The sequence below is a fragment of the Rhopilema esculentum genome, unplaced genomic scaffold (genome assembly GCF_057945365.1).
Source record: "Rhopilema esculentum isolate cy_ngs unplaced genomic scaffold, ASM5794536v1 HiC_scaffold_37, whole genome shotgun sequence".
Classification (NCBI taxonomy): Eukaryota; Metazoa; Cnidaria; class Scyphozoa; order Rhizostomeae; family Rhizostomatidae; genus Rhopilema; species Rhopilema esculentum.
This window is the reverse complement of record NW_028300848.1, coordinates 1,857,868-1,868,849: the sequence shown is the minus strand read 5'-3', so window position 1 is coordinate 1,868,849 and position 10,982 is coordinate 1,857,868. Positions and strand designations below refer to the sequence as shown.

Sequence of the window (10,982 nt, the reverse complement as noted above, 5' to 3'; positions counted from 1 at the left end):
AAAAGACCATTGTTCTCTAAAGTATTGGGGGGGCGGTCGCCCCCCCTCGCCCCCCCAAGTGTCCGCCACTGAAAAGAAAATCATATGTTTTACTGAAAAGTCGTTTGTACCGTTTTCAGTGGGCGGGGCTTAAGGTGATCAGCAGGCAGAGTTCTTAAAGGACGCTGTTTTTCTGTGAAATGTGATTTTGGCCTTGAAAGGTCATCTCAGAGAAATGTCATTGAGAAACCATATTGTCTCTGTTGCATATGTAAACATTAAGGTCCGGTATTTGTTGGTCTTGAAATAACTTATAGATAAGAAACAAAGAGGCAAATGGAAGGCATTCACTGTTTTTATCGAAACGTTCTTACACTTGTTTACTTGACTTACGTTATATCAAGACTGACGCTGTACAACCATAGACATCTAACAGAGGGTACTGCTATCTTTTAACAGTGAACATAAATATCATCCAAATAACAGACAGAACCAATATGACCAAGTTATATGTAGCGTGAACGACAAGTCCACTTCAAGTCTACGTTCGCTAGAATAAAATGTCCGAAAGGGTTTATCTGTGCACCTGCAATAAAGGCAGGATATTTGAAATATTTGTTATATCCCAATATTTGCGGATTATGAGGATACAATTTGCTTTACTTAGATTAACATGAACTTTCTGAAACACTTTATAGATTGTCATAATGTGTAGGGATAGTTATGAGGTATCTTTAGCTTTTCAAAGCGTTATAGCAAGCGTGCATGCGTGCTTTTCATAAGGCGTTGATTGCATTACAAATGTAGCACGAAACTAAATTTTCAGTCATTTATTGGTAGACATATCTTTGTAACTTTCTAGTATTCTTATTAAAGACGTAGCCAACGATTCATCTCGCGCAACTCTGCATCCCAGAATATTCTTTGTTGTTCTTTTTCTTTAATTGTCTTTTCTATGGCCAGGTTCAATTCATCGTCATTCATCGACACGCTTGTGTCCTCATTTTGTTCCTCGCTTCCCTCTTCATGTTCATGATCGCCATGATCATGCTGCCCAGTCATTAAGTCGCCATACCGTTTACCTGATGGGAGAAAGGCAGTAATTCTTGGTTACTAACGATAAAAAATTTTGAAATTTTTATAGAATATTCCTTAGAAAATTCTAAGAGCAAGTTTTTGCAAGAGAAATATCATATTGGAACTGGCTTAAATATGCCTTGATTGCAGTGTGCAGGATCATGAATTTGATTAGCTGAGATCAGCAATCCTTAATAATTGCTTATTTGGCCAGAGGTGGATAATGAATTACTTAATATGCTGTAATATTGCCTATAAGTATTGATTTAAACCCTAATTTACGGATGTAAACCCTTTGTTTGAAAACAGAGCAAAACTTCCGCACCAAAGTTGCTTGTTCTTCAGAACCTTGTATTGGATAGCAAATATAATGAATTTTTTGAATTAGTATAAATCATATGCATCATAAACAGCATTAAAAGAATCACAGCAACAACAACAACAAGCAAAAACAGCAACAACAACAACAACACTTGCCACATGACAGCAAAATCTACAAGTTTCCACCTGATGTCTTATTCTCAAAGCACGGTCCTACTACCTGCTGCGAAATGTTTTTGTGAATGATCTAAACTAAAGAGCATGATCCTCGGTGACCCCTTGAACCTCCCGTACTGAAACGGATTATCTTTACAACTTTTTATTGTAGAGTTCTCTTTTCTTGAGCAATGGGCAATTCAATTGTCCGTGTGTTTAAACGGTACTTCGGAAAACAAGAATGTCGTGTTTTAATGGTTGGCCTGGATGCTGCTGGTAAAACTACAATACTTTACCATTTTAAGTTAGACGAACTCGTCACTACCATACCAACGGTAGGGTTCAATGTTGAAACCTTGGAACATAAAAACGTGACTTTCACTGTATGGGATATTGGAGGCCAAGATAAAATTCGAGCTTTATGGAGACTTTATTATCAAGAAACGGATGGGATCATTTTCGTCGTTGATAGCAGTGACAGAGAAAGAGTGCAAGAGGCAAAAATTGAATTATTTCGACTTCTAAAGGAGGACGAGCTCAGAAACTGTATTATTTTAGTCTACGCTAATAAACAAGATTTGCCAGACGTTATGTCAACGACAGAACTAACCGAAAAACTTGGCCTGTTGACTTTAAGGAATAGAAACTGGTTTATTCAGTCATCTAGTGCTGTTAACGGCATTGGTTTGTTAGATGGCCTTGAGTGGCTTGGAAATCAGATAAAAATCAGAAAAGTTAATGCAAAGTCTTAATTTGGGAAATCGATCGCGGGCAATTGAATGATGGGAAGGCAGTATTCTTCGTGTTTCTTACGTTTGACATTGTCAAGATTGTTTAGGTTTCCCTGATTGAAACCATTTTATCCTTAATTAAATAATTCTTTACATCAACAATGAGCTGGACCGTGACATTCATTGCGACAATGAATAAAAGTTAATACTTTATAGCTATTTGAAAGTTTTTCCTTTGATTTTTGAAATATTAGTAAGCTTGATGATTATTCAAATCATATTGTTAACCAGATAAATTTTAATTTTGCCTGACCTGATAATTCTCTTTATGTATCTGTTCACAAATCAAATTCCGCATGTTGACGTTTTGTGGTAAATAAAATGTGGATAATATTCGATTTTTATTGATGAACAACATCAAATCTGCTTTTGTTCCCATGTTGTTGAAGACTTAACTTCGTAGATATTTTGATTTTTTTAACTTTGTTTATTCAGGTAGCTTATGTGCTGCATCGTTTTGTTAAAATATTTTCGAAGATGATAAAAACATGAATAAATGATAAAAATAAACAAAATACTCATTTTTAAAAAAATGCCTAACTTCGCATGCCTTAGTTCCGCGTGGTAACAGCAAATTAAGCTCTGGCAACAATCTATTTCAAAAATGACTGTTGCACCTTTTTATACTTATATCAAGCTACAATTCGATCAAAGTGACACGGGAACAGCAAATTTAGCTTTGACAACATCAGCATCTGACAATCAAACGAATTTTACGCCTTTTTATAACTATATGTAGCTACAATTTGATCTAGTATGTTGCAGGAAAACCATACTAGAAGAAAATCTTCATATTAGTCAAAGGATGACCTTCTTCTGCCAAGAAGAGACCCAAATTTTTACTTTTGTATATTCTTATACGTATTAGACTGCTGACAATCTAATTACTATATTATGAAGACGATAGTACATAAAGCTCTGACCGAAAACGTTTGACCAACAAGAAGTGTACCTTCAAAGTTTACGCAGTAATATATGGTTTGGCTGGCTAATTGCATGGAACAGTTTTTGATTACCTTTAAAGCACGACAACATTTATGCACGTAAAGATCTTACCTGGACAAAGCCCCACCGGCTTTCCACTGATTTCTTTATTCAATGCAAGCGCAGACAGCAGAAAAGCGAGAATGAATTTACTTTTCATAACAACGACTTCAGGCCTAACTTTTGGCAATTAGATACTTGGCATTGGGAGAAGTACTGGGTTTTATTTTTTGAACATGTGATATCCGCTGCTAAGCAACCCTGCTGATCTGCATGGAATGGCGTGGAATCCAACCTTCCACGTGGGTTTCCTCCTCTTATTGTCGAACGCAACAAGTCGCCTTTACTGTTAACTTTAATTTTTGATGAAGCACCTGGGGCCTTCTATACAGAAATTAATTATTCTTATTGCTGTTCCAGGGATGTGCAGTGTATGTAGTTTATTGTAGTTTTAGATTATACATCCAAGAAGTTTAAGTTTTTGTTGGCCTTACCAAAGATGGAGATGAAATGTTCAATCTCTTATAATCAATTCAATGCAAAAAGGTTTCCTCCTGTCCATCTTTTTTAAAAGGCTTGGCTAGAGCGCAGCGCCTAAGGGAAAAATCTGGCAATGGAACACCCTCGTTGTCTTTTCATAGCTCGAGATCTATGTGGATGTTTTGCAAATTTTTTAGAAGACTTATTGTTTTTAAAGTTATTTGTTTCAATCGAGAGTCAAATTTTTCAAAACTAGAATTTCTAGTCAAATTTTACTTTCCCCGGTAACAAAATACTTCAGGTATACCGTATTTCATTTTTAAAAAATTAAACTGTACTTTATATACCCCATTAAAACGTTTCGTTTTTATGCATAGTTGAAAGTGTATCGACAGTATTGAACTAAGCGATCAAGCAAGAGAAGTAAAGGTGCAGGAGTAGGGTCTTCCATCTTTGACAAAAGATAAAAAGTCGCGATACAAAACAAAATCATATTTAAAGCATTAAAGATATCCTTAGGGTATAGTGAAAATACGTTATACAAGCAGCTTAGTTGGATAGTAAGGGATACAAGTATACAGCAAAGATAAAGACGAATTATGTCCATGTTCCGTCTACTGTACATGCATTCCTGCACTGTCCTTATACAAAGCATCTCTGGAGGTTGATAATGCAAGCAAAATCAGGGGACCTCTGATGTCTCAGTTACAGTTCCTTGTTGTGATTTCGTTGTTAAAGGGACATGGACCTCATGTGCCTGCTGTCGTTGGCAAAATTTGGAATAAAAATCTTTATGGCAACCAAAACAAAGAAAGACTAAGAAACCTTGCAGTGAGGCCATTGCTACGAACAAGAACATCAGTACATTTGAACTGATTGCGTTGGCTATAAATCCGAAAAGCCAGCCCAAACCAAACAGGATGGATAGCTTGAGCATAAGAACGCTGATGACAACCTTTCTCCTTGAAGAAACATTCTTGCTGTGGTCAGTCGTAAACATCTTTTTGCTCTTCTTCTGCAGTGAACGAAGTTTTACAAGTGTTGAAATCATAAGCATGGTGTTTGTCAATAATACAAGAGCGACAGGGACAATAAAAGCAAATAGGTTGGCCCAAAATTTTGCAACAAAGCACTTCCCCTGGTAACCGTAGCCTGAAAAGTCTTCTTTTGGTATCCCTAGGAAGACACAAAGCAAAACAATAGTTGTAGCAGACATAGCGACGAAAATGACGTATTTCTTAAACCGTCTACTGCTTCTGTCGCTGCCAACATGATGCATTCCTCTGAAAGTTTTGAAAATGTCATAGGAAATAGTTAACATCCACATAAAACTAGCCATCAGAGCCCAATGAAGCAAAACTCCGCCTGCTTTGCAAAAGTATCTGACGTCATTAAGATGTGTCAGCAGTAACTGTAGTCCATGAGATACAAATAGTGTGCAACACAGAGATACAATATTTCTTTCAAAAAGAGAGAGCCTCTGCTTACATAGACCATATTCTAGCAGGAGAAGGATGATGCCAACAAGACTTAAACTGTTTCCGCAATCCGAGAGAATTGAATATTTTCTATTATCAGACCCAACGCGTGACACTGTATAGACAATAGTTGTCAAGTTGTTTGTTGTAGTGCCGTTTGTTTTCACTGCATTAACTTTCTGCTTTTCGAAAACATTGATCGTGGTCCTGGCAATCACTTGTATTGCAGCAAAAAAGTATGTGCTTGCGACATCAGTGCCCTTTTCTAGCACTACCTCAGGTAAAGGTGGGGGCATTGGTCCTGATGATCCTAACCCTCCTCCGCCACCTTGCCCTCCTACCCCACCTAGGCCTTGTCCCCCACCTAGGCCTTGTCCCCCACCTAGGCCTTGTCCCCCACCTGGCCTTTCTAGTTCTAGTTCTATTACAGGAATTGGTGGTATGCCGGTAAAATCTGTAATGTTTATCAATGTTGGTGTAATTTTAGTTGTTGTTGCTATTTTTGTTGTTGGTAGTGTTGTTGTGGTTGCTGTTGTTGTTAATGGTCTGGAAGTCGTCGATGTCGTTGCATTGGTGCTAACATTGCTACACAGCTGTTGAAGAGAAGATCCGTTAATTGATTTTGCTGTTACGTTCAAGGCAGTGTCTTCACACCACTTAGGTGGTGCGGCAATCTTCCTGCATGAATCCTCAGTCGCAATCAACTGGGAAATGATCAGCCTGCACAAGTATTCTTCATCAAGACTTTCAGTATTATTGAAAGTCGTTGCGTTGACGACTTTTGCTGTAATCTCCATGAATTTCGGATACTTTCCCAGCAACAGTTTTAACATATCACCAGCAGTATCATTGAGAAAAGCCCCAATGTCAATACTGTCAATACCACTGACCTCATCCCTTTCGAAATTTGTCTTGTTTAAATGAAGCGTGGAGCAGAAAACTTCTGAAATTCCAATTACGAATAACAGTAACACGAAGCTTTCAGTTCTCATTTTGTTTATGTTCTTGCAGTCCTAAATTGATTCCTGAACCTCTCGCTCCAAGTTCTAGAGCAGTTCCGGTCAGCTGTTGACGCCTTGCAGTGCTATCCGTCAGGTTGCCTCGTGTGGGCTGGATTATCTGGTCAACAGCATTTAAGACTCATTGCTAACAATGGGCCTTTGCGAGCGTGGCGATGGTCCAAACAATGGCAGTAATTTTCTACGGATTAACCAAAATTGATTTTAGTCAGTCTAAAAATGCATTACGGGATGATTACGTAGCGCAATGGCTCATCAAAGATTTACCTGCAAAGGAAACGTATTGTGTTTATTTATCGCCAATACAATAGAGTCAATTGGTATTATTGTTCGGCTTTCAAGGTGCTCTAATTTTCTTTATTGGATTTCTAGCTTTTCATCAAAGACATGACTTTAATCCACGCATAATAAAAAAAATATTCCTGTTTTATTTGTTATAATGATACCTACATTTGTATTTTGTGATTATGTTGTATTGGCTCTGTAACGTTTTGTGATTTGCTAGTTTTCCAACAAACGAGTTTAGTTACATGAAACTAAGTTTAGGCTCTTGTTCCCAGGGTAGATTTGCCCCTAAGACTTTATGGCGCCATGCATGCATGCATTACAAAAGCACCTCTCAAGATATCCTATAGTGTATCAAGGCCTGTAAGTTGCTTCCGAAATCCGTGTATAAGATTAAATATTATCTTGTCGAGCAGGAAATCAAACTTTCCGAGGACTCTCCATATGCATTGCACAAACCCATTTGGTAGCATGAATCTAGATTGAAATAGGCGTGTATTGACCTTGCACGTAACGTCTCTTAGAAAAGTTCATGATGGGTGGAACCATAAATGAATAATTCAAACCCTATTTTCACTTGATATTCCTCCATTTGTACAGAATTATCACGTATTATCAGGGGAACTATTTTATGTATGACGTCATGAATTATAAGTAGAATGTCACAAAAATGGTATAAAAGCAGCAAGAGGATCTTCTCTAGAAAATACAAATTGCAAATAGAATCGTCTTTGCTTTGAGTTCATCACCCGCATTTCCCTTCTCTCGATAAAAAGCACAATGCTCCGATAAGTTGGATCATAAAAAATATTGCTAGATTGCAGCACAAGGTGCTGCCCTATAGCATTTAGCGCTAGCTCCCAAGAGTATGGGTTTAGGAGAACTAGAGCTAAGGGAAACTTCCAACATATTCCAAAATTTTCCATACACCATAAATTCATCTTTTTAACTAACGTTGGATACACATCTGTAAACATAATTTCAAATGTAATTTTACTTCTAGGCATATCGAGGCGATTTGAATTTTATGTCACGAATTAACAGATTGTAGTTAGGCATATGTTTGAAAATGAAAGAAATGAAAAAATACTTTGAAGTGTATTACCTAAATTTTTCTTTTCTTTGCGAATAGGAAGTACAGGCTAAAAACTGAGAGTTCTGCCGGTTGTGGATACAAATTTGCGCGAAATGAAAAAAAAAACGTACGAGACTGCTGACAGACAAGCTTCATTTCGATAAAATACGTTTACCTGCTAATTTTGTCAATAGAGCTAGCCTTATGCAGTTTTAATGGTCCAATTATGTATTACCAGTTATTTTGACGGCATATTGTTTTAGCAGTGGCGTTTTCGTCTCGCACCCGATTTAAGGTGATATCTTTTGGGTGATATTACTGACGTAGATCGTTTCATTGACGAAGCTTTTAGCCCTCTATGAGTATAAATTGTATCCATTTTCTTGCGACAGTTTTTTATCCTAGTAAATTAAAGAAACAATATGGTATCATTTTTGAAATTTTCTTGGTTAGCGAAACGAAAGGCTATTCAATATGCTTCAAAGGCTATTTAATACAACCCATATCTTTCTCCGCTCTATGCTCGATTTAGTGCGCGCAGTTTCAGTGGTTACGCTTTTAAGCTTTTTGCTTGTCGCCAATATGTTAGCCTTGCGTCACTAATAAGAAGAATCATTGCAGCAGCAGCAACAAGCTTGCCCATTAACATTATACCTCTCAGTGAGAATAAGAACTGTCCACTTCTAACGCAGGATGAGAGATCAGGCTAGAGATGACAGTCATGTACAATCATTTGCTAATATTATTTAATATTCCATGTTTAAGTAATTGACAAACCTATTACCTCATTGATCTGAACTTAATTCCCAACAGTCCTCTGGTTCTTTGATCTTGTTCTCCATTAATCCACTTGAAACTTAGGTTGGGCCCCCTGTGCATAGAAAGTAGCTCATCCTTGTTCGGGCCAACAGGAACCTTTTTTATTTGCTTTATTTTCTTGTATAAATAACTAACTATTTGATATTACGCAGATTCTTTTATGATGAACCAAGGTCACACAAAACTGTGTATAAAACAGACATGTTAATGAATCCGCCAAACGCAATCTATGAATTTATTGACAGAGATATACAGAACCAAAAATCGCCTGAATCCTATTGTCATGAATGACACTTTTGTGACAAGGGTGTACAATATGGCTTCCAAAATAAGAATACCGTTGGCATTCCTAATGCCATTAAAACATGATATATTTTTGCCAATTGAGAAATATCGGGCCCGAATGCAGTGGCGAACATTAACTCGCAGTATTAGAATGTTTCAATCATTGGCAGATTTTGAAAAAGAATTCAGAATCACGAAACTTGAATGTGACTTTAGATTGTGTATTGCATTTCTTTCTAGATTAGGCTTTATATGACTCGCAATATTTCATAATGTCTTGTAATGCAGGGCCTCCAACGAAGGGGGGGGGGGGCGGGAGGGGCCATGGCCCTCTCACTTTTTTGCAATACAATAGAGCTTTTTTTAAAAACTTTTGATATGATTGTTATATTTTCTCTTGGCCCCTCCACTTTCCAACCTGCGTCGGAGCCCATGTAATGCTTTTCTTCCGTTCTCAATATGTTCGATATTTCCGATAGTTTTCATTTCCTAACTTCTACCTAGCTACTAGATTTATGCGCCAATTTTAATCAAATAATTCATCATTTTTATTATGTTCTTATTAAGTTGGTTCAAAACATTAAATAAAACATCTACACGTCTTTACGTCACCTGGACTTGTTAATTTCTCTAACATGAGATGTTAGATTTTTCTAACATAGCACTAAGAGCCTTAAAATAATTGCATCTGCTTGTCTCATCATCCATATCATGGTTAAACAATGTTTTCAGTAAAACTTCCATTAACTAAAGAAGTATTTGGCAGGTTTGCAAATGCCCGAACTGTCTTGTCTTGAGTAGAGTGTATAAACTAGAAACAGAGTTGGTACCCAGGCTACAGTGAACAGTCTTTTTTCAATATGTTACAACTTTAAGTAAAGTAAAAAGAAAATAGAAACTCAGTTGCCTGCTACTCACATTTCAATCTTGGTTTTCAGTTAGAGAAGTACATGTGTGTACAATCTATCAACTTCATACAGCAGAAATAAAATTTCCAAGCTCATTGCATGTCTTACTTAGAATGCAGCATGTGGTATCATTCATAACATACCTTATTGCTCCTTCTCTAATGCAAAAGCAAAACTCAATAAACACTTATTGATTCTGAATGAATGAAATGGAAACCCTGAATCGATAGAAATTTTCCTAATGGATTTTCAGAATCATTTTTTAGAATTCTGATCAGGTTTGAGAATTAATGAAATACATATTATAGGTATTTTAATATTTGATTCCAATAGATACCCAAGCATGCCCGTGCGTCAAAACAAGCTTTCCCAGATCCCCAATCATGTTCGAAGATGACGCATGTCTACAATTGTTCTCATGAATTATGTATTACGCACTTTTTAATATAAGAATATAGTCTATTAGAATATTAAGGCTGAAATTTAGGTATAATTTAATAATAATGCAAGCTTCATCGAGAATTAAACTTTTTGTTTATTTGAGTTTTTAGAAAGCAAAGCAAATGCAAGTTAAACGGCCTTGGAGTCATTACAACTATAATGCGACTCAGTTACACCTTGTTTTGCTTTAGAACAGTTTAAGAATAACCATAGTCTGAAAATAAGAAAAATTAAGAATATCGAGGCCCAGCAAAAATGTTGGCATTCTTGTAAAAAATAGTGTAACCCAGTTGCAATAAAGGCATCAGAAAAATAATACCAAAAAAGTTATTAAAATTTTTGAGAATTCTTTATTGGAAGAGTGAACCAACTTGACAAAGATGATTCTCTATACTTCTACAGACATTTTGCCCATCTATTCGATATCATTATTGCTTCACAAATCTCCTTTATATCTTATCTTTTACAAAGCTCTTTTATATCTTATCTGTCACAAATCCCGTTTATATCTTATCTTTCACAAGTCTCCCTAATATCTTATCTTTCAGGACACCTGAAAAGTAAATAGTGCGCTCGTTGAGATGATGAACCATGAAAAGATTATTAGAAAAGCAAAATGTACATCATTTTACTCCTAAAGTCTCTTAAAATCCAATTAGGTAACAGGTTTTATGGAAATTTTAAAAACGTGAGCTTTTTGACCATCTGCACAATAATGTGCCAGCAGATAGACATTATCAACTGTCGAAGAGTTCTATAAAATATGAATAACTTGCAACAACTCAAGGCATAGATTCTGAATTTGAAAGCTAAACAGGCATTTGAGTAAGCTATCGTGAAAGAAGTTAGTTTGAGCAGTAGCAAAATAAGTCTCGTTGCTAACC

General features: G+C 36.5%; 1 protein-coding gene and 1 pseudogene across 1 annotated transcript; one reads left to right on the top strand and one right to left on the bottom strand.

Moving 5' to 3' along the window:
- Window positions 1-318: 318 nt before the first annotated feature.
- Window positions 319-6,258, bottom strand: LOC148957157 (uncharacterized). Its single transcript, XM_089115885.1, has 2 exons — window positions 3,381-6,258; window positions 319-1,061 (listed from the first exon to the last, which is right to left on the bottom strand). Exon 1 carries the CDS (start codon window positions 6,256-6,258, stop codon window positions 4,471-4,473), a length of 1,788 nt encoding a protein of 595 aa, XP_088972011.1. The 3' UTR covers window positions 319-1,061; window positions 3,381-4,470.
- LOC148957158 (ADP-ribosylation factor 1 pseudogene) lies at window positions 1,061-2,794 on the top strand (annotated as a pseudogene).
- Window positions 6,259-10,982: the final 4,724 nt, after the last annotated feature.